The 25,022-nt window shown below is 42.0% G+C and overlaps 3 protein-coding genes across 6 annotated transcripts in view; 1 reads left to right on the top strand and 2 right to left on the bottom strand.

The window, feature by feature from the left end:
• The window catches only part of DOPEY2 (dopey family member 2), a 46,383-nt gene extending 45,987 nt beyond the window's left edge, over nucleotides 1-396 (bottom strand). For all 3 annotated transcript variants that reach the window (XM_021405159.1, XM_021405153.1, XM_021405168.1), the window contains exon 1: nucleotides 214-396. The gene's annotated coding sequence lies outside the window, so the exon portion shown is untranslated. The remainder of the gene's footprint in view (nucleotides 1-213) is intronic.
• Nucleotides 6,451-12,877, bottom strand: LOC110402739 (carbonyl reductase [NADPH] 1-like). Its single transcript, XM_021405140.1, has 4 exons — nucleotides 12,742-12,877; nucleotides 11,684-12,003; nucleotides 8,485-8,592; nucleotides 6,451-7,744 (listed from the first exon to the last, which is right to left on the bottom strand). The coding sequence occupies exons 2-4, from the start codon at nucleotides 11,967-11,969 to the stop codon at nucleotides 7,308-7,310; spliced, it is 831 nt and encodes a 276-aa protein (XP_021260815.1). The 5' UTR covers nucleotides 11,970-12,003; nucleotides 12,742-12,877; the 3' UTR covers nucleotides 6,451-7,307.
• On the top strand, nucleotides 12,803-23,748 carry SETD4 (SET domain containing 4). 2 transcript variants are annotated; one of them, XM_021405123.1, is made up of 11 exons: nucleotides 12,803-12,937; nucleotides 13,858-13,960; nucleotides 14,400-14,495; nucleotides 15,428-15,465; nucleotides 16,625-16,713; nucleotides 17,374-17,803; nucleotides 18,574-18,748; nucleotides 19,389-19,470; nucleotides 19,838-19,918; nucleotides 20,894-21,017; nucleotides 22,170-23,748. In XM_021405123.1, the coding sequence occupies exons 2-11, from the start codon at nucleotides 13,891-13,893 to the stop codon at nucleotides 22,302-22,304; spliced, it is 1,320 nt and encodes a 439-aa protein (XP_021260798.1). In that variant the 5' UTR covers nucleotides 12,803-12,937; nucleotides 13,858-13,890; the 3' UTR covers nucleotides 22,305-23,748. The 2 variants fall into 2 exon arrangements, with proteins under 2 accessions (XP_021260798.1, XP_021260804.1); XM_021405129.1 differs by lacking the exons at nucleotides 20,894-21,017; nucleotides 22,170-23,748 and having other exon boundaries at nucleotides 19,771-19,910.

The following is a 25,022-nucleotide window of genomic DNA, read 5'->3' as shown; positions in this document are numbered from 1 at the left end:
GCCTTTATACAACGGCAGGAAGATAACCCCAAAAACCACACAAGGCAGCTGCGAGCGACCTTCACGCGCTCCTCCCGCAGCGCGACTCAGGAAACTCCTCAGCAGCAGGACGCACCGCACCGCACCGCCCGCCGACCTGCAGGTGACCGCGGCGGGAGTCCCGCGCCTCACCCTCACCCGCCCGCCCCGCGCACCCCCGCGGAGCGCCCGTACCTGGCAGCGCCCCGCAGACCCGCCGGGCTGTGGCTTGCGCTGACGGCGGCGACGTGTCGCGGTGTCGTGGCCCGACCCGGCCCGCAGTCACTATAGCAACGGGAGGGAACGAAGAAACCAACCCGACCTGCCACCAAGAAGCAGCTCCTCCCGCTCCGGGCGGGCTGCGCCGCAGTCGGCAGCTGGGCGATGCCACTGAATGCAGTGCGGGGGGAAGGTGGGGCAGAGAGCAGCCAGGCGCAACTCAGTTCTAAGACAGCCTCTGGCTGCCCCGCTCGGCCGCGTCCCCTCGCGGCTTCACCCACGCGGCAGGCTGCCCGGCTCGGCGGGCAGCACAGCGGGTCACCCCCGCGCCTTCCCCTCCCGCAGCGCGGGGACATGGCACGGCCCAGAGCCGCGGCCGGGCTCCGCGCGCCTCCTGGCGGTAACCGGGCGGCCGCCGCCCTCCTCCAGCGCCGCGGGCCTTTGCCCCGTCCCGCAGCGACAGGGTGCCACCTCCCGGGGTGAATAGGTGAGTTTTGTGGTGAGAGAAGAAACCGGCCAGGTACTGACGATTCTGTGTTGATAGACTCTTATCACAGTTCTGCACATTCCTGTCTCTCCAAAGCTGGACCAGGAATCAAAAAGCGCTACTGGCAGACCTTCACCATTCCTTATCTCCCTCTGAAGTCTTGGCAATTATTCTTAAGTTTCTGTACAGCCCATGTGGCTACTGCACATTCCAACCATTTGGGAAGTCAGCATCTGCTGACAGCACGAGGGTCAGTGTGTGCATGTGGAGCACCGGGTAACAGCAGGTCAACGTGTGACGTGTGCATGGCAAAAGCATGAAGCATTTTGCAGTGATTTTCAGCATTATTGTATCTACCTATCTATATTATGTATATGTCTTTAACATCCTTATCAATGGCATAGATGATGGGACAGCATGCAGCCTCTGCAAGTTTTCTGGTAACATCAAGCTGAATGGGGCAGTAGATACGGCAAAAGGAAGGGATGGCATTCAGAGGGACCTGGGCAGGCTTGAGGAGTGGGCCCATGGAAACATAATAAGGTTCAGCAAGGCCAAGTGCAAAGTGCTACACTTGGGTTGGGGCAATCCCAGGTATGTGTAAAGACATAGAGAAAAACTCACTGGGAGCAGCCCTGCAGAGAAGGACTTGGAGGTTCTGGTGGATGAAAAGCTGGACATGAGCTAGCAGTGTGTGCTCACAGCCCGGAAGGCCAACAGTATCCTGGGCTGCATCACAAGAAGGGTAACCAGCAAGGAGAGAGAGAGGATTGCCCCCCTCTGCTCTGCCCTCATGAGGCCCTGTCTGGAGTACTGCATCCAGGCAACACAAAAAAGATGTGGAGCTGTTGGAGTGGGTCCAGAGAAGGGCACGAAAATGACGAGAGGGCTGGAGCACCTCTCCTGTGAAGAAAGGCTGAGGGAGCTGAGCTTTAGCCTGGAGAAGCCTCCCAGGAGACCTCATTGCAGCCTTCTGGTACTTGAGGAAAGCTTATAAACAGGAGGTGGACTGACTTTTTACACGGTCTGATAGTGGTAGGACAAGGGGGATGGGTTTAAACTAAAAGAGAGCAGATTTTGATTAGATATCAGGGAGAAATTTTTCACTCAGAGGGCGGTGAGGCGCTGGCACAGGCTGCCCAGAGAAGCTGTGGTGCCCCATCCCTGGAGGCGCTCAAGGCCAGGTTGGATGGGGCCCTGGGCAGCCTGAGCTGGTGGGGCACAGCCCTGCCCATGGCAGCACGTTGGAGATCAGTGATCTTTGGCTTGGGTTAGAAGGGACCTCAATCTATGATTATTGCAGATCTGTCATAATTTTAAAAGATATCAGAAATAAGGTGTTATTAGAGCACACACAAATGCACGTCCTAAATTCTGCTGACGCTCTTTCCTAGTATGGTCAACTAACTCATTCATCATTTGAGTACAATATTTTTTTTCTTATTATTCACGGCAGCTGATACATTCAGTACAACGGGCATCAGCTTTTTAAATCACAGTGCCATCAATTTAAACTTCAATTTCTCAGTTCTAGGTTTTTGTACCTTTCAAAGGTAGTGTAGCTTAGTTGTATAAAATTAAATTCAACGCTTCTGAATATGTGCCTGACTGAGCAAAGAATTTGTCCTTTTTATGATGTCCTTACTATGTGACATCTGTGTCCTAAAATACAGCATGTTGCTTATGATGTTTTTAAATTAGCTTCTGTGGGTTTGCTATCATTTTCAAAGTTGTTCTTTTTCTCCTGCAGCAGATGCATGTGGTTTGGCAACCATGTTCATTTCATTATGATTTCCATCCAACTTCTGAAGCCGTTTGCCAGTTTTAGCACGGGATGGAGGTTTTTCTTTTAAAAGAAACAAGCAGCCAGGTCAAGGAGATTGATCCACCTGGGCTCTCACTGCAGGAATGGTGGCAGTCTCAGACAATCTTAGAATCACAGAACAGTTTGGGTTGGAAGGGACCTCAGAGCCCACCCAGCCCCAATCCCTGCCGTGGGCAGGGCTGCCCCCCACCAGCTCAGGCTGCCTAGGGGCCCATCCAACCTGGCCTTGAGTGCCTCCAGGGTATCAAGTCAGCTGCAGCAGAGTCTACTGAAGGGAGAGGCCACAGAAGCATTCAGCCTGGTGGAAAATTTTGATTGGAGCATGCACCAAAACCAACCAGCCTCCAGGTCAGTACACTTCCTTAGTTCTGGTACTTAAAAATCTGCTTGTTGATAAGTCATTTACAAGTATGCTAATTCAAAGCATGCCTGTAATACTAACTATTCAGGACTTTTTATCAGGAAAGGACATAAACCAATTTCTTCTAAGCATCATTGCAGTAATGTCCATACTAAATCCTGGCCCTGAAAACTGGATCAAGTCATAGACTTACTGATGTAATCATCTCTGGAGGTGGCCAGGCTGCCTTTCAATCTAATGAATGTTCACATTAACCTTTTTTGGTTCACGTTGGAATAATCTGCTCCAATGGTATACCACTCGTCAGATTATCTGTTTTTTAAATAGAAATATTCCTCCCAATTTAAATGTCAAATTTCTATGATGAAATTATACATTTGTATTGTTTACTGATGAAAGTTTAACAAGTTGCTTGTTTTCAGTGTATTATTTCAGTAGAAGAATCTAAACCAACACACTCAGAAATAAAATCAGAGGCACTTCTGCTGTATTTCCTCTAAATACTATGTAACTCCAATCAAACAAAACACACAATGCCATCGGACCTGGGTGTCCTAGGGGGCAGGTACACATCTGAAGATAGCAAGGATAGGATTTTAAGAATGTAGAATAACCATGACTACATGGTGAGCAGGGCCCAAGGACAAGAAGACAATCCTAGCTGGAAAATGTGAATTTAAGTATTATTCATTAAGATCTAAATGCTATGAATAGCTAACTTTGTGAAACAATCTACAGACAATGACAGCTAGCTTCCAAGACCAGAACGTCGTCCAGCTGATGGCTTCCTTTATTGTCAGCTCCAAAATGAAGTACAGTTTGTGGAGTAAAATGAAAATTTTCTGTTGTAAAACATCATTATTGTTACTTTTTTTTTTTCATTTTTTGAGAAAAAACTACAAATGTGAATTTGTAAACTACACATATGAATGCGAGACTGCCATTTCAGTTATGTTATTCATTTAAATATTTTAGCTAATACTAAGTGGCTTATATAATTTAAATTTGCTTGATGCATTTATAGCCAGAGAGGAACTCCACAGCATTTAAAGTCAAGACTGCCTATACATGGGATCATGCTACCATAAGAGTTGGGTTAATTAAAATTATCTAAGGACATAAATTCTGAGTTCATTTTTTTTTTTTTCAAGCAGGAAAACACTGCATTATTACTAGCACTCTTGGATGTCTGTAACTTCAGAAAGTCCCAGTGGCCCTGTGCACTGTTTATACCCAACTGATGCAGGTACAGCTTCCATTCCTTAACTGTTGCCTGAGTGGGTCCTGCACAAGCCAGGGCATCACCAAGAAAGGGCCTCCACTCTCACAATTGTCAGTCCAGTTCCTTTACTGTTCCATGTCACCACAGTCACTGCACTGCCAGCCATTTTCTTTGGCTAATAAATTGTAAGGTAAAAATGCTAGCGACGTGCTGTAAAAACAGTAATCCACGTGTAAAGGTTTTATACAGTAGAACAGATTATTATTTCATCCTTTCCCCAACCCTTAAACTTTATACAAAAACCACCCTGTGAGCATGCCAGAATCTGAACACAACAAAACACTTCAGACATAACAGACATGGGAGAGAAGCAGGGAGGCAGCCTTAAAAATAAATTATGGCTGAACAATGCAAGCCCTGTCCAAAGACTCAGCCCACCAGGCACACTGTACAGCTTGTCCTCTTTCTGCTCCTGGCAAACAGACCTCCTCTGGAAGCTTGCCATGCGCAGTCCCAGCTCTGTTCCCAGGATGCAGTCCTCATCCTGCTGTCACAAGGAGATGAGCGCACATCACTTGCACAAGCTCCTCCCTGCTTCAGGCCTGTCCTGTTAACAGCTATTTTTTGCCTTCTCCTTTCTCAAGTATGGCACCACTCACCCAAAAGGTTGTAAAAGATGCGTCCTCTGTTCTTTCAATCTGTATCGGAAGAAACTGTATTATAATCAACCACTACGAAAATGGCATTTCTGATGGACTACTATGTAGTCTTCCACTTTTCTTCCTAACAAAGAATAAGCACTCCGGAAGAGCTTAATGCATAAATTTGAAACATCTGTAAGACTTTCAAACATCACTTGCTTGACTGGAATGTAAAAAACATCAACAACCCAGATGCTGAATTAGACTTAAGGAGGAGCTTTAAGGAGCACAGAGGAAACTTAGAAACTGATTTTTACTTGATGATGGATAGCATTTAGCTGCATTAAACTTACCTGGGATTCTTAGCCTGGTCTTTGCACAAACCTTATAAAAATAGGTGTAGAAATGTGGGTAAATGTTCATTTGTGGAGTTCATACACATCACCTGGAAGGGCATACAACTTTCAAAGCTTAATGATTCAAGTATGAAGAACTAGGTATGATTCTCCACTGCTCAATTACATCTCTCAAAAGTTCTGCACAAGATACTACCAAATCAGAACAGCTAAGTCTTCTCCCCCTCAGGTACCAGTAACATAGCCAAAGAACATAGGAAAACCACAGTTCTTTCTGTTGCACATAAGAATGTGAGTCGAGTTACTGTGCTAGCAGAATGGCCACTGGAGCTATGATGCTGTAGACAGCCTACAGTTGCTACACAGAATGCATTAGCTTTTTTTTTTTTTTAAAAAACAAAAAAACAAACAACAGGGATTTTGTAACTGATCTGTTCCCACTAAGCATCAGGCCTCAGATAAGTTTTTCTTCATAGAGAATAGATCAGCATGACCATTTTTAAAGGCAGCACCCATCTTCTTCAGCTAGATCTGGGCCTTGACTTGTAGCAATACTTCCATCTTAATAAAAAAACCCAACAGCTACCGTATCCATACAAGACTAATACTCCCAGCTTTGTTTTGTGCTGTTAAGTGATTACTAAAAACACACATACTGTGCTCAGTGTCTTGTGACTTACAACTTCCCTGAACACAAACTACCACAGAAAGCCAGTGTAAAACTCGGTTGGCTAAGCCACTTTGCCATTGTCTTGCTGACTCCCAAGTAAGAATTAACATGACCATTGCTGTTTTTTTTTTTTTCATGACTAAATGAGACTTGCAATTTTCCACAGCTCTTTCAGTCTCTCAGCATTGAAGAGGGGGGCATCCTCTTCCTGCATAGCAGCCCTGTGCACCCCCTGCCCTGCAGGAAAGATGGAGCAGGTAGGGTCTTTGAGACCCCAGCCAGGGCTGTCATGCTAGCTGAAACCAGCACATTATGGAGAAGGACAAGAGGTTAGTGCCTGGCTGTGACCAAAACCCACCTCACTCCTACCAGCAGCAACCAGTTACCTCACCCTACCCTCATGGCTCTACCTTTCAAAGTTCAGCATTTGAAATGCAATGACAAACTATTAAAACAACAATGTTCTCCATGTTACTGCTTCCTCTATTTGTCATTTTGCTTGAAGGACTTTATTACTTTTTTTTTTTTTTTAAAAACTGTGATAATTATATTCTTACTTCATTTTCTCTGCTACACAGAGGGCATTTAATCTGGTTTCCCACTAAGAAAACTTCAGGTTGTGTAACAAATGAATCTGAAGTCCTGTAGAAGTTTAGATGTTTGTTATATCAGTTCTGTAGTTTATTTTGTCTCCATATATTCCAAACATCACACACTTCCAGTACAGACTTGAATACAGAAAATAAAAGCATAATCTCAACAAACATAGATTTTTAGTATCAGAATAAGCCAGTTGTATGAATACAAGTCTGTAAGTAATCATTTATTGACATACATATTAATAAAGCCAACTGGGTAATTTCTCCTATTAACAGTATATCATTGCTATTTTTATTTTCACCTAATTCCATTCTATAATGATAAGTGATCTCTATACAACAGTGATTCAGTTTGAATCTGATTAGCTCCCCCCACCCCAAACTGGTTAGACTGTAGCTCTGAGAATAAAGCTCTCTCAATTTAAGAAATCCCATACAATCTTAAGAAGCAACTGTGGTCCCCCCCAAAAGATCCACTGCACCGAGAAAGCATAAGGCATCTGTTTCCTCATATAAGCCCCATATCAGAGATCTGCCGGCTCTCTTACAAAAAAAAAAAGAGAAGGGCTGGCAATGATTTCACTAAGTCTAAACTCCCATAAAACAAGGTCAGGCACCTCTGTATTAGAGTAAGACCAAATCAACTCATGTTAACTAGGCTGAAACACCCCACAGATCAGAAGCCAGGCTACCCAGTCAATGCTGCAAACAGGCCAACAGACACTGCTGGGAAGTACCATAGTATAAACACTACCTTAGAGAAACACAGTACCTGTAGCCTTCACTACAAAGAGGAAAGACCCAGTGCTAAAGTGGACAGGATAAGACTGCTCTAGGCATCTATCTCTACCAAGAGACAGCTTAATCCACAGCCACATTACCACTTCCAAGGGTGCACAGATGTTAAGTTTACCAGGCTCGAACAGTTTTCTCACTAACAAATTGGCCATGAGGACCATCAGCATCAGAAGGCAAAAGGGCTAAGTAAACAGGGGTCTCAGCCCCTTCCTCTGGTGATTTAGTGGCATTAGGACCTGCCATGTCTGTTCTCACCCATCCAGGACAGCAAGCATTGAGAAGGATGTGGTCACCTTTTCTTTTCTCATTTAACATCCGGGCTTGAATCCTGGACAAGACTGTGACACCAATTTTGGATACCCCATAAGCAGTATTTGGCCAGCCTTCTTTCTCATGTACACTTTTCTTAGTATCTTCCACAAACTTCTCCATGAGCTCCACTAATTCATCCTCAGTGATTGTGTCGCTGCGGAACTTCTTCTGCAGTTCTTGGCTACAGCCTCCCAGAGCTGAGATACTTACCATGCTAGAGACATTTACCACTCTACCTGTTAAAAAGAGAATAAAGACTGGTTATATTTATACACACTAAATAAACCCCAAATTGAATTCTTCTTACTCTACAGCTGTGTGCTCACTGAAACAAATGCCTGCAAAGCATTTTGTGAACTGAACTATGAACTTGAGTTATGAACTTCTAGATCACAGTTCACTTTATGTTCAGTGTTTGTAGTGAATTTCATTACAAAAAAGTAACTTGAAGTGTGAATCTGTGAAAGCTCAACACTGAATTTCAGGTATGCTTCCAGGAAATAGCCTGTTACCATCTGTAGGCATATTCACAATAGTAAGTGATTTTCTCAGTAATGGCAGTCAGATTTTGAATATAGTCTTGAAGTTCCATAGGAAAACATTCCCAGTTTTGCAACAGCTTGAAGAACGTACCCCAAATGCCAGAATAATGCAGAATTCAACAAAAGTAACGTAGCTGCTAATGCATTGAGACTATCAGCTTGTTTCCAAAATACAAATCCCAGCATGCAAGACTGCAGTAAACTTTTTCTCTCCTAGCACTTCAGTACACAGGAATGAGTCAGATGAATAAATAATTCACTCATCTGTACCCAAATTGTTAGTTTCCCTCTTTTTTTCCTTCCTAGTTCACAACAATTCAGACAAGTTTAGCTCCTTGTTGGGCAGTGTGCTTCAAGACAAGACAGGATTTTACTATTTAATAAGCACAAAGATTCATATAAAACTGTTTCTCTACTTGTTATGTTATACTTACCATAAGGCTTCATAAGAGGCAACAACTCTGTGCAAATATTCCTGGTTCCAAAAAAGTTTGTCTTCAGTGTAACCTCTGCTTGGACTGCAAATGGAGTTCTGTCACTAACTTTTTAAGTGGTGGTAGCAAAGAAGGAGAGAGGAGAAAAAAAAAAAGAATAAATCAGAATTATACTACTGTTGAAAGGAAGTCATTGTACTAACAAAAAAAACACACAGAAGTTTATCTTATGGCTGCACAACCAATGCACTGACTTACCTATTCCCATCCAGTGCTCAGAGAATGGGCAGCCACTGCCAGCACACTCAAGAGGAGAGGTATCTCTCCTCTTAAACACACGGCACAGCACTTTGTCACCAACCTGACATATGTGGAGAGGGCACAGAGGAGAGGGACAATCAAAAGGGAAGGAGATCCTGAATCTAGGGTACTGCCACTGAAGATGCAGAAGGCAGACCACCACCCCAGCATTAAGATTCAAAACTAGGGCAGACAACAGCTTCCATAGCCTAACTCATCTGCTGTCATGTCTTTTGGGTTCTCACCCAGGACTTGGGCAGAACAGCACAGAACAGCAACACACAGAGGAAAAGATTCTATAAGAATACAAGGATAACATTCGGTGGAGTCCAAAAAAAAAAAAGCCAACCAAGCAACTTACTGATAAATACATGTGTCATAAATCACTCCCCTGAGCTGACAGATTTGTGCTGACAGAAGTAAAATAGGTAATAGCAGTTAGGAAGGAGCTAGGAACTGACGTAGGTAGTCTTAAGCAGACCACAGAAGTGCACAGTATGGCTGCAATTTCAGACAGAACTGACAGTCTACCACCAACAAAAGTGGGGTAGGACGTGCCATCAGCTGACAACTTGGCTTAGCATTAAGCTATATGCTATGCAACCTCCACTTTGCAGGGAAATAAGTTGAAGTGACAGTACTCCTCCTGATCTGCTACAGGATCAATCTCAGCAGTGATAAAGGCCACCTGCACAGATGAAGTAGGTCTTCACTTGTCTCCATAGCCCAGACATACGTAAATTCCAAAGAGAAGCAGGAACAGGTCACTGCTTCCACAGAAGCTCTTCCAGAATGCAAGTCACGAGTACATATTCATTTCATAAAGAGACATTTTTCAGTGGACGATGGACTTCGGACTATATGTAGCACAGTTCAAGAGCAGAGCAATAAGTTAAATTTAGTGATTAATCTAATCTTTGACAGTACTACAATAAAGAAAGCATGAATTCTGGGATGTCAGCAAGGCAAGCTCCAGTACAAATGCCAAAATATAAGGTAAGCATCACAGCAAGTTATTACACAGGTGTCAAACCCTCTAGCCTCTGTACTTAACACAGTAGCAGTTATGAACAGCTCCTCTATCACAGTTCTTAACTGTATGACCTACTGCTGGCTCACAGTAAGTTGTAAGCATGAAGTCAAGGCAGAGCAACAGGAAACAACTTCTAAACAGAAAAATCTACAATGTTACAAGGAAAGCAACAGAAACTGCACTGCTCACACCCTGAGCAGTGGACATAGCACCTGGGATATGGTTTAGTGGTGGCCTTGGTAATAGCCAGTTGATGGCTGGACTTGATGATCCTAAGGGTCTTCTCCAACCTAAATGAGTCTATGATTTATCTGTTAAGTGAGGACACATTTCTAAGTTTAAGATACCTCACATGAACTATAGCAAATCTTGCTACAGTGCTGTCAACCTGGTGAAGGTCAAATTGCTATGAAGTCAGCAACAACACACGTTACAGTTCCATCTAGCTCAAACTCACTAACACCAGCAGGTTGAACTAAAAATCTGATTATGAATTAAAGAAATGCTGTTCTGAGTATCTGCAAGGTTTCTGCATGATATATTTGGACTGAGATAAAAATCTTTTAACCACTGCTGTAAGATTTTAGCACCTATTTATCCAAAGTTCAGGATGCACACAAATTATATTAAGAGCTGCCCTGTATTGGGCTGATGATTAACACAAACAAGGGGAGATCTAGATTAGATGTCTAGGAAAATTTTTCACTGAGAGAGTGGTGAAGCACAAGCTTCCCAGAGAAGCTGCGGATACCCCATCCCTGGGGGTGTTCAAGGCCAGGTTGGATGGGGCCCTGGGCAGTCCTGCCCACACCACGGCGTTGAGGCTGGCTGGGTTTTGAGGTTCACATCAATCCAAACCATTCTATTATTGTGCAGAGTACCAAACAAAATATAGCAGCTGATTGGACTTCAGAACACTGCTGCTACATTCCCACTATACAAGAAGCTGCATATTCAGCAGCACGTGAGGTTTGATCCATACTACCTGACAGGCTGCCTTAACTCCCATTGTGAGCAAGTGAATGAGCACTTACGTTGTAGTGTAACATGTCCTAATTAGAAATTAGATAAAGAGACTTTTAAAAAACTCCAGAAGACACAGAATGAGCTGGTTTGTTCTGGCAGAGAAATGAACTAGTAGTCATGCTTGTGATCTGCTCCACACGGAGCTGAATTGATTTTCAATGATTTTTCATAACCATTAATAAGTAGAACACACTCTTCTACCTCACAACTACTATGCCTTCTTCACTGTCACTGCCTTCCCACTTCCCAGAAGAGGAAAGGATTCAACTCCTGCTCAGCACAGTAAGAATTAGGTTAACTGTTCTATTGGTAACCAACTGACCTGAGAAAGTTAAATAAAAATAACAGAAGCACCCAGGCCAAAGGTTCTCTTTTACCACTCTGAACCTTTGAGCAGATAATGCATAGAGCAAAGTATGAAGCTTGCAGAAGAGAGAAAACAACATCCCAGAAGAACATGGCTGATATTCATGCAGATAATGGACTCCCATGGGCCTGATGGAACTCAAAACCATTGAGGCAACAAGCCCAAAACCACTGAGGCAACAAACCCAACTCCACACCTGGAGTATTTTCATGTTTTGTATGTGATGCAAATAAAGTACTCCAGGGAAGCATCCTTACACACACAGTTAACACAACAGGTGCTAGAGGAAGAGTCATTTCACATTACCCTCCTGTCATGCCTGAGGTGGTAGGCAGCCTACTCAGCCAAGAAAAACAGCCCAGAAGTTCCATATAAAAAACTCTATGAAACCGTTATTGCATATACTATATTTTGCCATGTAGCTTCATACCACCTATGACTAATATGACTATCCCAAACAGCCTAATTCCTACCTTTGAAAGCAATCCCTGCATTGTTAACCAGCACATTCAGACCTCCATACTTCTCCTTCAGGAAGTCTCGCAAAGCTCTGATACTTTGCAGATCATCAATATCCAGCTGGTGGAAGAGTGGATGCAGCCCCTCCTGCTGGAGCTTTGCCACTGCTTCCTGTCCACGGCCAGGGTCTCGGGCAGTAAGGTACACATCCCCTTTGAACTGCTTGCACAGATCCCGCACAATTGCAAATCCAATCCCTTTGTTGGAGCCAGTCACCACAGCCACGGGCACACTTGACATTGTCTTCTCTGGATGGATACCAAAGCAACAGTCACTGCAAATGGCAAAAAGGAAAGTTTCAGGGAACTGCAGAGTGGCTTGGGTTGGAAAGGGCCCGACAGACCATTTAGTTTCACACCCTACCACGGGCAGTCAAAGTTTCACACTCAGATGGCCAAAAATGCACATCTGAAAATGAACTAGTTTTTTTTCTTAAAAGCTCTATTCAGAATTCCTCTCTGAGTTATGTAAGTTCACGTTATAAGTGTAAATTAATTCACTGAAGAAGCACGAAGCTTTGGCAAAGAAACGCATTAGGTGTTAATGTTCTACAGAACGTGCAACCAGCCCCATCACTGAATAACCGCTCTGCAGCGCTATGTTAGTTATTGATAAGAGGGAGCTTGGCACATCCACCTCACAGGAAAACCATCTCCTTCTTGTGAAGACATTCAGCTGGTTCAGGTCAAGCACTGAGGCAATCCAAGCTGATAAACAAGGGCTCAGTAGAAGATGAGAAATTGGGTCTGCTCACTTTAGAATTAATTGCCAATTCCCTTCCAAACAGGCTTGTAGCCAACCCTGAGCAGGCATCCCTCGGGGAAGAAATCTAAGCCAACCCCCAAGACCCACACGTAGCACTGAATTCGCTGGACTACTGCCTGCCATCCACCCCACGACCTCCCCAGGGCAGCTACCCACTCCCGTGGGCCGAAGGGACAGACCTCACCGCTGCAGAACCCAGAGAACCCCGCTGGGCGTGCCCAAGGGGCTGCGGCCCACCCCGACCCACCTCCAGCACCACGCGCCTTCCCCACTCCTCAGCCCAGCTCAGCGACAAGCCACGCGACCGCCAGCAACTGCGCGCAACGTGGGGAAGGCGAGCGCACCTAAAATGGCGGCCGGCAGCCCCGCCTCCCGCGGCGCCTGGGGCGGGGCGGGCACGGCTGCGGCGGTGGTGGTGGAGGTTTGTTCGGCCTCTTTGCTAGGTGGGTTCTGCTAGGCGGCTGGGTGTTGCGTGCTCCTCTCTGCTGTCTCTCCCGTCACGCTTTTAGGCCGGGGGGAATCGGGAGCTGGAGGGAAGTGGGATTCCCCAGTTATACTCTGTCAGGCTGATGCAGTACGGCTGTTGTCCATGCTTGATGGTAGCAGTCTGAGGGGCGGTGTTACTGCGCCCTGTGGTACCGGGCTTCTTGCGGATGTTCTCTGTGTGATCTGGTGCTCTGATTCTGCTGCTTTTGTTACTTTCAGAAAAACTACACAGGCAATCTATGTAGTTTTCTCTAACTGTAATACATTTGCTGTGTGAAAACAGTTTTAGTTCTGTGTTCATAAGAACCCGTGTCCCACTTCCTGTAGAGGGTTATGGGCACACCTAGGCCAAGATGATGCTGCAGATAAAGGCTTCTCCTCTTCCCTCACCCCCATCACAAATGTTCATTTATGGCTTTGCTTGTAGTCTTGTAGGGATCGTTCAGTCTGGAGAAGAGGAGGCTCAGGGGAGACCTTATTGATGTCTGCAGCCACCTGAAAGGAGGTTGTGGCGGGGTGGGGGTCAGCCTCTTCTCCCAGGTCACAGTGACAGGACAAGAGGGAATGGCCTCAAGTTGTGCTAGAGGAAGTTCAGGTTGGATGTTAGGAACAATTTCTTCTCAGAAAGTGCGGTGAGGCAGTGGTACAGGCTGCCCAGGGAGGTGGTGGAGTCACCATCCCTGGAGGTGTTCAAGAGGCGTGTGGATGTGGCACTGAGGGACACGGTCAGTGGGCATGGTGGGAGTGGGCTGACATTTGGACTATGTAATCTTAATGGTCTTTCCAACCTTCATGGTTCTTTGATTCTATGAAAATAAATGTACAGTACTTGAAAGGTTCATTACACATTACTAATATATATATTTTTTTGATTCAGACTGTCTAAATAAGGGAAAATCAGTTTCTTAATATGAAGAAAAGCAGAGGCCGGACAAGTCGAAAGAGAAGAAGAAAACACTTGCAGAGATTTATGTATGGAGGTACTATTCCTGGAAGTAATGCTAAATAATAACATAATCGATTGTTTGTCTAAGTATTGTATTATGGTTTCATGAACACCTTTGTGCTTTGAAAATAACATTCATAAATGTTAGTTTTTTTCTATTTTAATTTACAGTTCCAGTCAGAGCATGGTGAATATCGTGAGCTTTGTTTTCTGAGTAGTGGAAAGTATTGCCGCCTTCTCACATTCTTTGCCTCTTGAATATGTTGAATAAGTCCTATAGTTCTGAGCTCCCAGTGCCCAGAGGCCCACAGCTTAGTAAACTAGTTCAAGGAGACCTTTACTTGCTATTCTATTACAGTACGCTAAGAAGTCCACAATATAGTTTTTTTGAATGTACAGTCATTTTTTTTGTTTCTTTTGTTTTAAAATAATATACTATTTTATACCATTCATCCCTTCTTTTTTATTTTTAGTCAACTGCAGTCACAAGCTGGAATACATTAAACTTAAGAAGTGGCTCAAAGAAAGAGGATTTGGAGATAGTAGTTTAAGGCCAGCACAGTTCTGGGGTAATGTTTTGATAATTTATTGTTGGTACTTACATCTGATTCTTATAAGAATGTTGGGTTCCTACTTCTGTTTTGAGTCCCACCCATGGCTAGCATTGGGAAAAAGAGCCCCTTAGCCATAGTCCTCTAAAGATTTTCTGCAAATGCATGTGAATGTCATTTAACATGAACTGTTAACTGTTTCTTATATAAAGATGCTCCTATGTAAAACTCTGGTATTAGAGTACTCTGATATGCTGTGAAACATGCAAACCTATGCTGAATCCCTCCTAGAAATTCAAATTGCAAGTGCTAAGGGTAAGTTTTCAAGAAGAAGAGTAGTATCTTTTAAGTGTTTACAGTATTAGAACCCAACCTTGCTATCATTTATCTTTTATTTTTCCATGCAAGTTCAGCAGCTCTAATGAAACAGACAAATGATTTTAGAGGTTGGATTCAATTACTACTGTTTGCAGTAAAGATATTTATTTGTATTTTTTCTCTTTAATTAGGTAGCGTTTCAAAAACTTTTGCAACATTAAAGGGAGAGTAGGAAGGATAGTATGAATCAGAGAAAAATACTGGGAATAGAAACTGTAAAGTTTAGTTAAAACTCTGAAAGCAATAACAAGAACCAGTGATGAAAGATGGTTTTGAATTAAAAAATGGGAAACAGAAAGCGAGTAATTGCTAGAACTGAAGAGCAGTGGTTGCTGGGGTGCAGGGGAAGGGCTTTCACCAGGTCCTGAAAAATAGTAAAAAAGTAAAGAGAGCATCAGAGAAAAAAAAAAGAGAGATGTATATCTGGAACAATTTATGATTTTTTTTTTTTATGATTCGTAAGGGATATGTGTGTCCTTTGGGAATTTTTCCATGGAGACTTGTTCATTAATTGCAATTTTACCACTATCTCCTGTATTTTACTCTAAGCATCCTCTTTGTTCCTACATTAGGTACAGGAAGAGGTCTGATGACAACAAAAGCTCTTCGGGTTAGTAATATTGATTCTAACGCAATAGCTCCTCCAGGCTCATTGATATGTAATGGCTTTTTTAACAAAGAAACTCAAAATTCCAGACAAGGTGTTTGTAGTCCTTGTTGTGAATGTAATTTCTAGCCTGATACCAGAAACTGTAGTACTAGCTTATATGTAAAATGATATCGCACATACTCTGAGGACTTGTTGGCTGAAAACATTATTGTACTCACCGATAGTGATTCAGTATGCAGCCTTGTGTTTCTGTTAAAAGCAATAAGTGTCTAACTGAAATGAGAAGGGGCAGGCCCCTTTCCTGCTGTATGCCTTCTCCTTTAGCCACTGGCTTGCGTAGCTTCTTTTGTGCTGGCTGCAGTAGTCTTCCCTGCTCTTGGGATAAGATCACAATAACACTATTTGATAGAGTAAATTCTCAGCTACAAAATAGAGATGTTTTTCAACATAGTCGCCACCATTAGCTCTGCATTTTAACCAGCAGTGAACAAGAGCCTGCGTGCCGCGCTCCTAAAAATTTGCACCAGTGGAGGTGACCCACTCATACCACTGCTGAAACACATCACCCATGGCCTCACTATGCTCACATCCACTGTTTGGTCTCCATAAACATTCAGCAAGCACTGATAAATGTCAGTGAGTATGATCTTTTCTTCGTACACACTTCCATGTCAGACACCATTGTGTCAGGATGCCCCTCTGCTGCCGTCTTTCACACGGTAACAAAATGTAACAGAATATTGGTGGGAAGGTTCAAACCTCTGCTGCCATACCACCAACATCTGCCTCTGATATTGTAGGCCAACATGATAAAATTGGAGGAATTACTTTTGGAGCAGCCCTCATATGTCTTAGTGCAAAGCAAGTGGTGACGCTGAGTAGCCAGGCACCACAGTTCTCTGTGAACAGATGACTTTCTTCAGGTGAAAGTTCCTACTGGTTGCAGTCATGCTCTTTTCCTTGACTTTGACCGTCGTAAAACCATGCTAGTTTCTATTAAATTCAATGTCACATCTGACTGGTTCCTGGCTCCCTTCTGTTTTCTGGAGAATGTCTCTCTCTTTCTTCATAAATCATATAGTAGATGAGCCATTTATGCTTGACCTTTACTGTTTTGTGTTCTGTATGTGTGTGTTCGATTTTTTTTTTTCCCTCAAAGGCAGGAGAACTGGTTATTTCATTGCCTGAAAAATGCTTAGTCACCACCAGCACTGTCCTTAACAGCTGTTTAGGAGAATACATTATGAAGTAAGTGAAAAGCAATGTTTTGTGGCAAGAAAGGAAAACAAGACTTTTTCAGCTGCCCCTTCCTCTGGATTGCAAATTAGTAGATGAATCATCTTAAGTGGTGGTAGGACATAACTGCTTACCCTAATTGGTGAGCATTTCTTGTGAACTCCCATGCATTCAGGACGTTCAGGAAGTGAGATTTGAATACAGAATTGGAGGGATGGTACAGGCTTGAACACGTCCTGCCTCTAGATCCAGCTTGGACCTAAATGTTAGTTATGAGTGGCTTCTTGGGAATTTCAAAATACCCTTCAGTAAGAGAAGGAGAATAAAATAAGGCTGCAAAGCAATCACATGAACACAGCCTTTTAGAAGGTGCAGAACAAGACCTATGCTAGACATTGAGTACTTGTTACATAGCCTGAAAAAAAGCTGACAGAAAAAAAACCCAAGAGGTGAACCCGAAATTTGTACCACAAACCAGCTTTTATAGCTTCTCAATAAAATTAAGTCAAAAGCCCCTTTGAAATCATCAAAAGGACTTGGGCATTAACTACAAAGAAGTTTAAAATAAAAGCTATTTATAACCTTTTAAAGAACTAAAAGAGAGATAAAATAGTACTGCATCCATTTCCTGTCTCACCTCTGTCTATCTGCTTTATTATTTTTTTTTAATAGATGGAAGCCTCCTGTATCTCCTTTGATAGCACTGTGCACATTTTTAATAGTAGAGAAGCACGCTGGTGAGAAATCTCTGTGGAAACCATATCTTGATGTTTTACCGAAGACGTACACTTGCCCAGTTTGTTTGAAGCAAGATGTAGTACAACTTTTTCCTGAACCTTTAAGAAAGCAAGCTCAGGAGCAAAGAACAACGGTCCATGAGTTGTACGTGTCTTCCAAGGCTTTTTTCTCTTCCCTGCAGTCTTTGTTTGCTGAGAGCACAGCAACTATTTTTAACTACAGTGCCCTAGAGTGGGCTTGGTGCACTATTAATACCAGAACAATATACATGAAACATTCCCAGAGGGAATGCTTTTCTCTTGAGCCAGATGTTTATGCATTGGCACCATATTTAGATTTGCTAAACCACAATCCAAATGTTCAGGTAAGAGACTAAAAACAGATCACTTAATTTCTTGATACATGAGTGTACTATCTCAAAACAGTATGCATTTATGTGAAAGATTAGGAGTGTCTGGAGGTCAGTGAGAGATCTCATAGTGGAGAAATTGTCTATCTGGAGGACACCTGCAAGCTGAGTATACGTGGTTCGTATATATCCTGGAAGCTGTTATTCAGTACAGCAGAGGTATAGGGAAACCCCACAGTGACTGGATGCAGTTTGCTTCCAGGTAACTGTTGGGAAGAACCCATTTACAAATATAACCCTACCCTTTTCTTCCCGTGGGTTCAACTCCTCAGACAAATCTTGTGTTACACAGTCCTTGTGTTACTTTACCTCTGGCTGAATCTTCTGGGTAGTCTTAGGAAACTGCATAGAGCAGTTCCACCTGATTACAGAGGAGGAACTCTGTGTACCAGCACATTGCTGAAACAGTACAAGAGTAGACTGGTCTGCATGAAGCCATCTTCATTTGCAGATTTGGGGCATCTGTAGTAAGTCTACAGAATGGATGGCACATCCTCCACACTAAGGATTTGATTTTCAGTCTTCCTACTCATATTTTTTAGAGTCATTCTAGAGTGCGTTTGACCAAATGTGTTGCCTTTTCAGTCATCTGAAACACTTATTTGCACCCTATTGCAGTATTAGAGAAATACTTAATTTTGTTGGATTTTAATATTAAAGGTCTGATTCCTGTTCCTGCTGTCTTCCTGCCAAGAGTAAAACCTCTTATTTTTAATTTCTCTTAGGTAAAGGCTGCATTTAATGAACAGACAAGAAGCTATGAAATTCAGACAAATTCACAGTGCAAGAAGTATGAAGAAGTATTTATCTGCTACGGGCCTCATGATAATCAGCGACTGCTACTAGAATATGGATTTGTTGCCACTGATAACCCTCATAGCAGTGTTTATGTCTCATCAGGTTGGATTTATAGATTGTCTTAACATTGAAAGGTACAATAGTAGAGAGCAGAGTTTCTTCAACAGGAGTTGTGGTTAGAAAGAGACAACTAAAGGATAGTGAAGAAGTTCTCATGCTTGCATATACATTTATGCACAATGCATATGAAGGCATTGTGGTCTTTTTATTTTAGTACCATCGAAATATTTGTGTGTACTTTTAAGAACTGGAATAGAGCTCACTTTGATCTGCATAGAATTTAAGGATTGGAGTTTTTAAATTGGTGGTGTTTTCTGTAAATTTTCCTTTTGTAAAATTGTGATTCCTACCAGCATTTATTTAGAACTTCCCACAGCTGGGTGTCTTAGATTGTGCCATTGATTCCCACTAGCTGGAGTTACTGAGAGTTATTGATAACTTTGATTTGAGTCATAATTTTCATTATAAGGTTACAATCCTGCAGATTGCTGATTGCTTTTAAGAAATAGTGAGTACTTCTCAAATACATTTTGGTTATGTTAAAATTCCCCCATATTTAGCATTACTGGTCTTTTCTCTTTTAGCTCATTGACAAATACAGTTGAAATGTCATTTCAGAATTGAGGACTGTGGTTTCTTCTGCATATGATATACATAAAAATTTAAATTTGCTTTTATGCAGATACTCTCCTAAAATATTTTCCACCGCTGGACAAGCAGAGAAATGCAAAACTTTCCATTCTGAAGGACCGTGGTTTATTAGAGTAGGTATCTGAAGTTTTTTATTTCCATGCAGGCTTTCTTTTTTTTTCTTTTCAGTTTTTTCTCGTAGTCAAATTTTGCTTCAGGTATCAAAATCCACCGTAAAATCATTGCTATATAACAAACTGGTTTGCTTGCTGCTTGTGAGAGAACATGCAAGTGGTAAATACCAGTATCAAAACTTGAGATAGGCTTCGGTGTCCAGCCTGTCTTCCTTCTAACTGTGGATAGCAGCAGAGTAAGTTTAGTCAGTGAATATTCTAGTTCTGAAGAGCAGGTGTTCTCTTGTTGACAACTGTCAGGAAGGAAGCTATCACGCTGTAGAAGATGCTCTGTCCTTTCTGCATCTCAGCACTTCTGACTTTTCAGAAACTTGACCTTCGGATGGGATGGACCATCTTGGAGACTTCTTACAGCCCTCAAGGTGTTAAGTCTTGGAGAAGATGAATTGTAAGTTTTAGTACTTTCAGAATATTTTTTAAGTGTTCATATTTCATTTTCCTTTATTTCTTTGCTGCCTATGAGACTGTGGGAGCAATTGCTTTGGATCTTCTGTATCTATCTTACTGACTCTGTGTGAGAAGGGAAAAGAAGAAAGTCAGAGAAAAGTATACACTGTAAAGTCATTGCATGTTTGTTGTTTGATCTTTGGTTTTCTTGTATTAAACACTAGACACACCCCATTGTTTTCCATTTCTATTTCAAGAAGCAGATGTTTCTTTAAGATTCTGACAGCAGACAATTTTTCTGTTGGTTCGATGGAACTTTTAAATGCTATTGACCTTCCTTGATTTCTTTGACATATGTGTTCCACAGACTACTTGTGAAATTTTAGGGCCAAAAAAGTTGTTGAAATTCATCTCCAGTGGCTATCAGTGCAGTTTTGATCATTTGTTCCAATTGACAAATTTTCCTTAAATTGGATTAATAGAAAAAGAAAAGTTTACTCTTGGATTTGATTTTGATAACTGTTTATCCTGAGAGATTAATTGATGAGTTAAAAAAAGTTGGTTATAAGGATTAAAAATAAATCCCAGTGACACCAATTTTAGGCCCATAAAATATGTCGATATGAGAGTTGAGGTGTAGCAGAAGCTGTGCTAATAAGCTCTGAGAGAACAGCTTGTACTCCTAGCTGGTGCTGCTGAAGCTGGTGGCAGCATGGCAGAGCAGTAAAGCATTGGTCCAAGTGCAGACTGTGACTTTGTCCAAAAGGGTAAGGTTGGAGGACTGGAATTGCTGCTCTGGACCATTAAATCTTTATTCTCTCTTGCTTGTCTCATCTGTATTCTCTGTGCCTTTATCAGATACGTTAATGTACATTTCTTTATGCCAGTGATGTTATTCTTAATACAACCATATGTTTATTATTCAGTTGTGGAATACAGCCAGTGACTGTGTGTTGTTCAAACGTTTTGCTTCTAGTACTTGCTGGAGAAGAACACTACTTGGTGATGTAATTTCAGCCAGAAATGAAGAGCAGGCTTTGAATATAACGACAAAAATATGCCATTTTTTAATAGAGGAGACACAGCATGTCCTTCTGCAGGTAATTTGGCTAGAAGAGCCAGGTAGCTGAGATTCTTTTCTCTCCTAGCATAAATATACAGCAGTGTAATTTTTAGGGTTGAAAATGGATTGATGAGGGTAATTGACTTCACTGGGGTGATGTAGGGTTTGTTACCAGGGTTATTGACACCCCTAAATTAACTTCTCAGCAGAATTTGTGGCTGCAGCAGAGAAACAAACCATGTTACAGAGCTTATGCATGTTGTGGTTTAACCCGGGGAGCAGCTAAACATCACACAGCATTTCGCTAACTCCCCCCACCTCCCAGTGGCTTAGGGGAGAGAATCGTTAAAAAAAAAGTAGAATTCATAGACTGAGATAGAAACAATTTACTAAGACAGAAAATGAAGAGAGAAATAACAGTAATGATAATATTTATTTATATGTATACATTTGCAAAACAAGCAATGCTCACCACCTGCCCATCCAGTCCCCAAGCAACGGCAGCCCCCCTGGCCAACTGCCCTCAGTTCTGTGTTTTTTTTTTTTCTTATGATGTTATATGGTATGGAATACCCCTTTGGCCAGTTTCGGTCTGCTGTCCTGGTTCTGTCCCCTCCCAGCTAATTGTGCCACCCCAGCCCTCTTACTGGCAGGACAGGATGAGAAGCTGAAAATCTGAAACATCCTTGGCTCTGTACAGCACTGCTCAGCAACAACTAAAACATCAGCGCGTTATCAACATTGCTTTTGTCCTAAAGCCAAAACATAGCATTATTACAGACACTGTGAAGAAAATCGACTCTGTCTCAACTGAAACCAGGATAATACAAAGCATTGTAAACAAGTGAATCGTGTGTAAGATTTATCTACCTACAGTATCAATATGCTTGTTGAAGTTACCTCTTAAAAGAAAACACAGACTTAAATAAAGTAGGTGCATAAGGTGTTGCAGACCTGCCTTGTTGCATTTCCCTTCCTCTCCTTCTTTCTGGTCTGCTTCGTATCCACATGGTGATTGTTTCATTCTTTTTCAAGGACAAGTTTTACATAAAGATAGAAAACACCCTGTATTTTGACATAGTTGCATGGAATCCCTATGGTAGATGAGCTTTCCACAAAGTTTCTGTTCATGTCCTATATTAAATAATTTGAATTTTGAATAATTTCATTCCATTTCTCTGAACTCCAGATTTCCCAGATGAAGAGGGACAGAGAGAACCTCAAAAAGCAGCTGACTTTGGTAGAAGCACTGCGCTTGGAAGATCTGAAAATACTACAAAAATCAGCAGAGATTCTTTGCAACTTGAATGTGACAACAGTTTGACCCATCTGGAGCTGTGCTAACTGTGGCTGACTGGATCTCATTTGTTATGGACTTGCCTTTATCAACTGTTTTAAGAGACCTGAGCAGCAAAGAGCAATGTAAAAGTGATCATAAAATGCCCGGCTTTGTTTAAAGGATCACATGGGCACCAAGGGCTTATTTTGTTCTTTGCTGATCTTCAGCAGTACAAAAGGTTAGCTCAAAGGGTAGGGAGGAGCACAGGCAGCTTTGATTGTGTCTTGTCCAAATTGTGATTACTATCAGCAAAACAGCTTCTTGGGTAATTGGAGCAGCTCTAGGACTGGGGGCTCCAGCAGTCATACCCTCTGATCCATGCCTGTGGGGCAAAGGCATGGATCAGAGGGTCAGGCAGGCACTCCCCAGCATGTATTTTGAGTTCTGGCACTTGACAGAGAGGGAAAGAAGGGAGCTACTTGTATTTACCCGGAACTAATTCTTTACCTTTTCCCTGAGATATGTGCATGTGCCCAAGAATTAGTAGTTCACGTAGTGTCAATTCATTATGGGAGCAATAAATGTGGACTAGAGCAGAGATCACAATCAGCCCTTTTGTGACTGACCCCAGATTGTTACCTGCACAGTTTCAGTTCATGTTTCTTGAACTTAAGGAAGTGAGAATTTCTTTCCCTTACTCTCAGTGCTTCCTCCAGACTTGCTAGTATGTGTTCTGACTCCTCCTGCTGGAAATGAGAACGGAAAGGATGCATCAGTTTGAATTCTGTTTCTTATTTGGAAGCCCACCCAGACATTTCATTCCATTTTTGGTCATTTCTGGTGATGACACTGACAAATGTTTTAATCTTGCCTTCAAGGGGATATTCTCATGAGCTACCTTTCATTATTATTTCTACCTAAATAGGGAGCTCAAGGTCCCTATGTAGTTTAGGAGAAGAAGGAAGCTTCTTAGGGTGTTTCCAAGTAGGACCCATGTCTAAGCTTTATAAACTTTGTAATTATTGTTGTGTTGTGATAATTTCCCACTGTGTGGGGAATCGCATTTTGTAGTTTTTCATTAATACTTTTAGGCTTTGTTAAGAATTGTGCTTTTAAATAATGTTTATTTTTGTAATTACATGGGTTAATTTTCTACAAGACTGTTATCTATTTTTTTAAATAAATGTAATAACATACAGCAAAGGCATTCTAGCTAATACCAAGGGGTATAAAACCAGGATCCAAGGGGATCTGGCAGTGCAAGATAGTAGGCAGCCTGAATTGCTTGTCTGTCTCTTGGATGTAAACACTGCAGTAAGCCCCCAGCTTTACCTTAAGCATTGTAGCAAGTGTTCTGAGTAGAACCATGTGTGTTTAATGTCAAAGACAAACTCCTGCCCAAATAAATTATGGAATTGGGACTAGCACTTTTGTAAAGCATCAGTAGCAGTGCATTTTTAACATGAATAAACTGGCACAGCATAGGTAATGCATCAGCATTTATATGTATTTCTGCATGCGTCGTCAGCAAAAGCTTAGGAACTTTTTTTGAATCAAACCTGAATGATACGCCAAAGGGACATCCTAAGCTGATCTATGAGGTAGGATGCCTGTGGAAGGAACTGCACTGGGAATGCTCTCTAGCTGTTTTAGAGAACATTAAGTCATTTTCAAAGAGTGAAGGTACTTACTGTCAGCCTCCATCCAGAACCCCTTTGAGATTCAAACATCTTTAGCTTTAGTGACTTGCTGTTAACATTGGGCTCTGGCTATCTGTTGGTCTAAAAAGGAATTTAGCTGTGATCCTAGTGTGGAAGGATATGATTTATTTCCTTCTTATTATAAATTTCCTTTCAGATCGTATCTGCAAATCTCAGCAACAGCAGGAATAACCCCCAGCTTTTCACCATTGGCAATATAAACCTAGTATAGACCATGGCAGTGAGTTAGATTCTCTTCCAGCTTGTGCAGCATTACTCAAAGAGAGCTAAAGTAGGACTACATTGTGCAACTGCAGAGAAGACACTGAGTTTGGATAGGTGCCCTGAGAGAAGCTTTATATCATGTGATAAAAGCATGAGGAAGAAATAGCACAACTTGATTTTTTTTTTTTTTTTTTTTACATTTAGGGTAGGGGGAGTTGATCTACTGCAGCCTGAAGTCACTGAAAAATGATAAACATGAAACCTTATGATAGTATCTTTCCTGTGTCAATTTATGTAAATATGGCATGGTTTTTCTTTGATCTTCTACAGAGAGTGGCTTCTAGTTTACAGTTTTCTTCAGCTGTAATGTGTGGAGCTCATCTATCATTGCTAAGTGCCTTTAGACCTGTCTATTCAGGACAAGATAAGGGAGTATCAACTCTCATGCTCTGATAATTAAAGCTTTTAGATACTCTATGAAAACATTTCAAAGATGACATTTCCAAAGAAAGAGCTTTTAAAAGTGAATGTCTCCCAGGGTATGTAGCCCCTCCCTACCTAGAAGGTAAATAATACCCCTTTAAAAATGCCACACTTTGGCGTAATTTGAAATGAGTGTTTGCACTTGGTGCATCTGTGACTACAGATAGGTTGAATGCTAAGACTGAAGGAAATTTTCCGATCAAAACAATAAATTTCTTTAGACAAATATGAAGTACAGTTGTTACGAGATTTACAAGGATTACCTCATTTTCTTGCAGAGTTTGGCACAGCAGTTAGTTTTGAGCTATGTGAGAGTCATGATGTTTATCATTTCAGTGCAAAGGGAAATCACAAC

The sequence above is a fragment of the Numida meleagris genome, chromosome 1, assembly GCF_002078875.1.
Source record: "Numida meleagris isolate 19003 breed g44 Domestic line chromosome 1, NumMel1.0, whole genome shotgun sequence".
NCBI lineage: Eukaryota > Metazoa > Chordata > Aves > Galliformes > Numididae > Numida > Numida meleagris.
The sequence above is the reverse complement of the archived record's forward strand: the minus strand, read 5'-3'. Positions and strand labels throughout refer to the sequence as shown.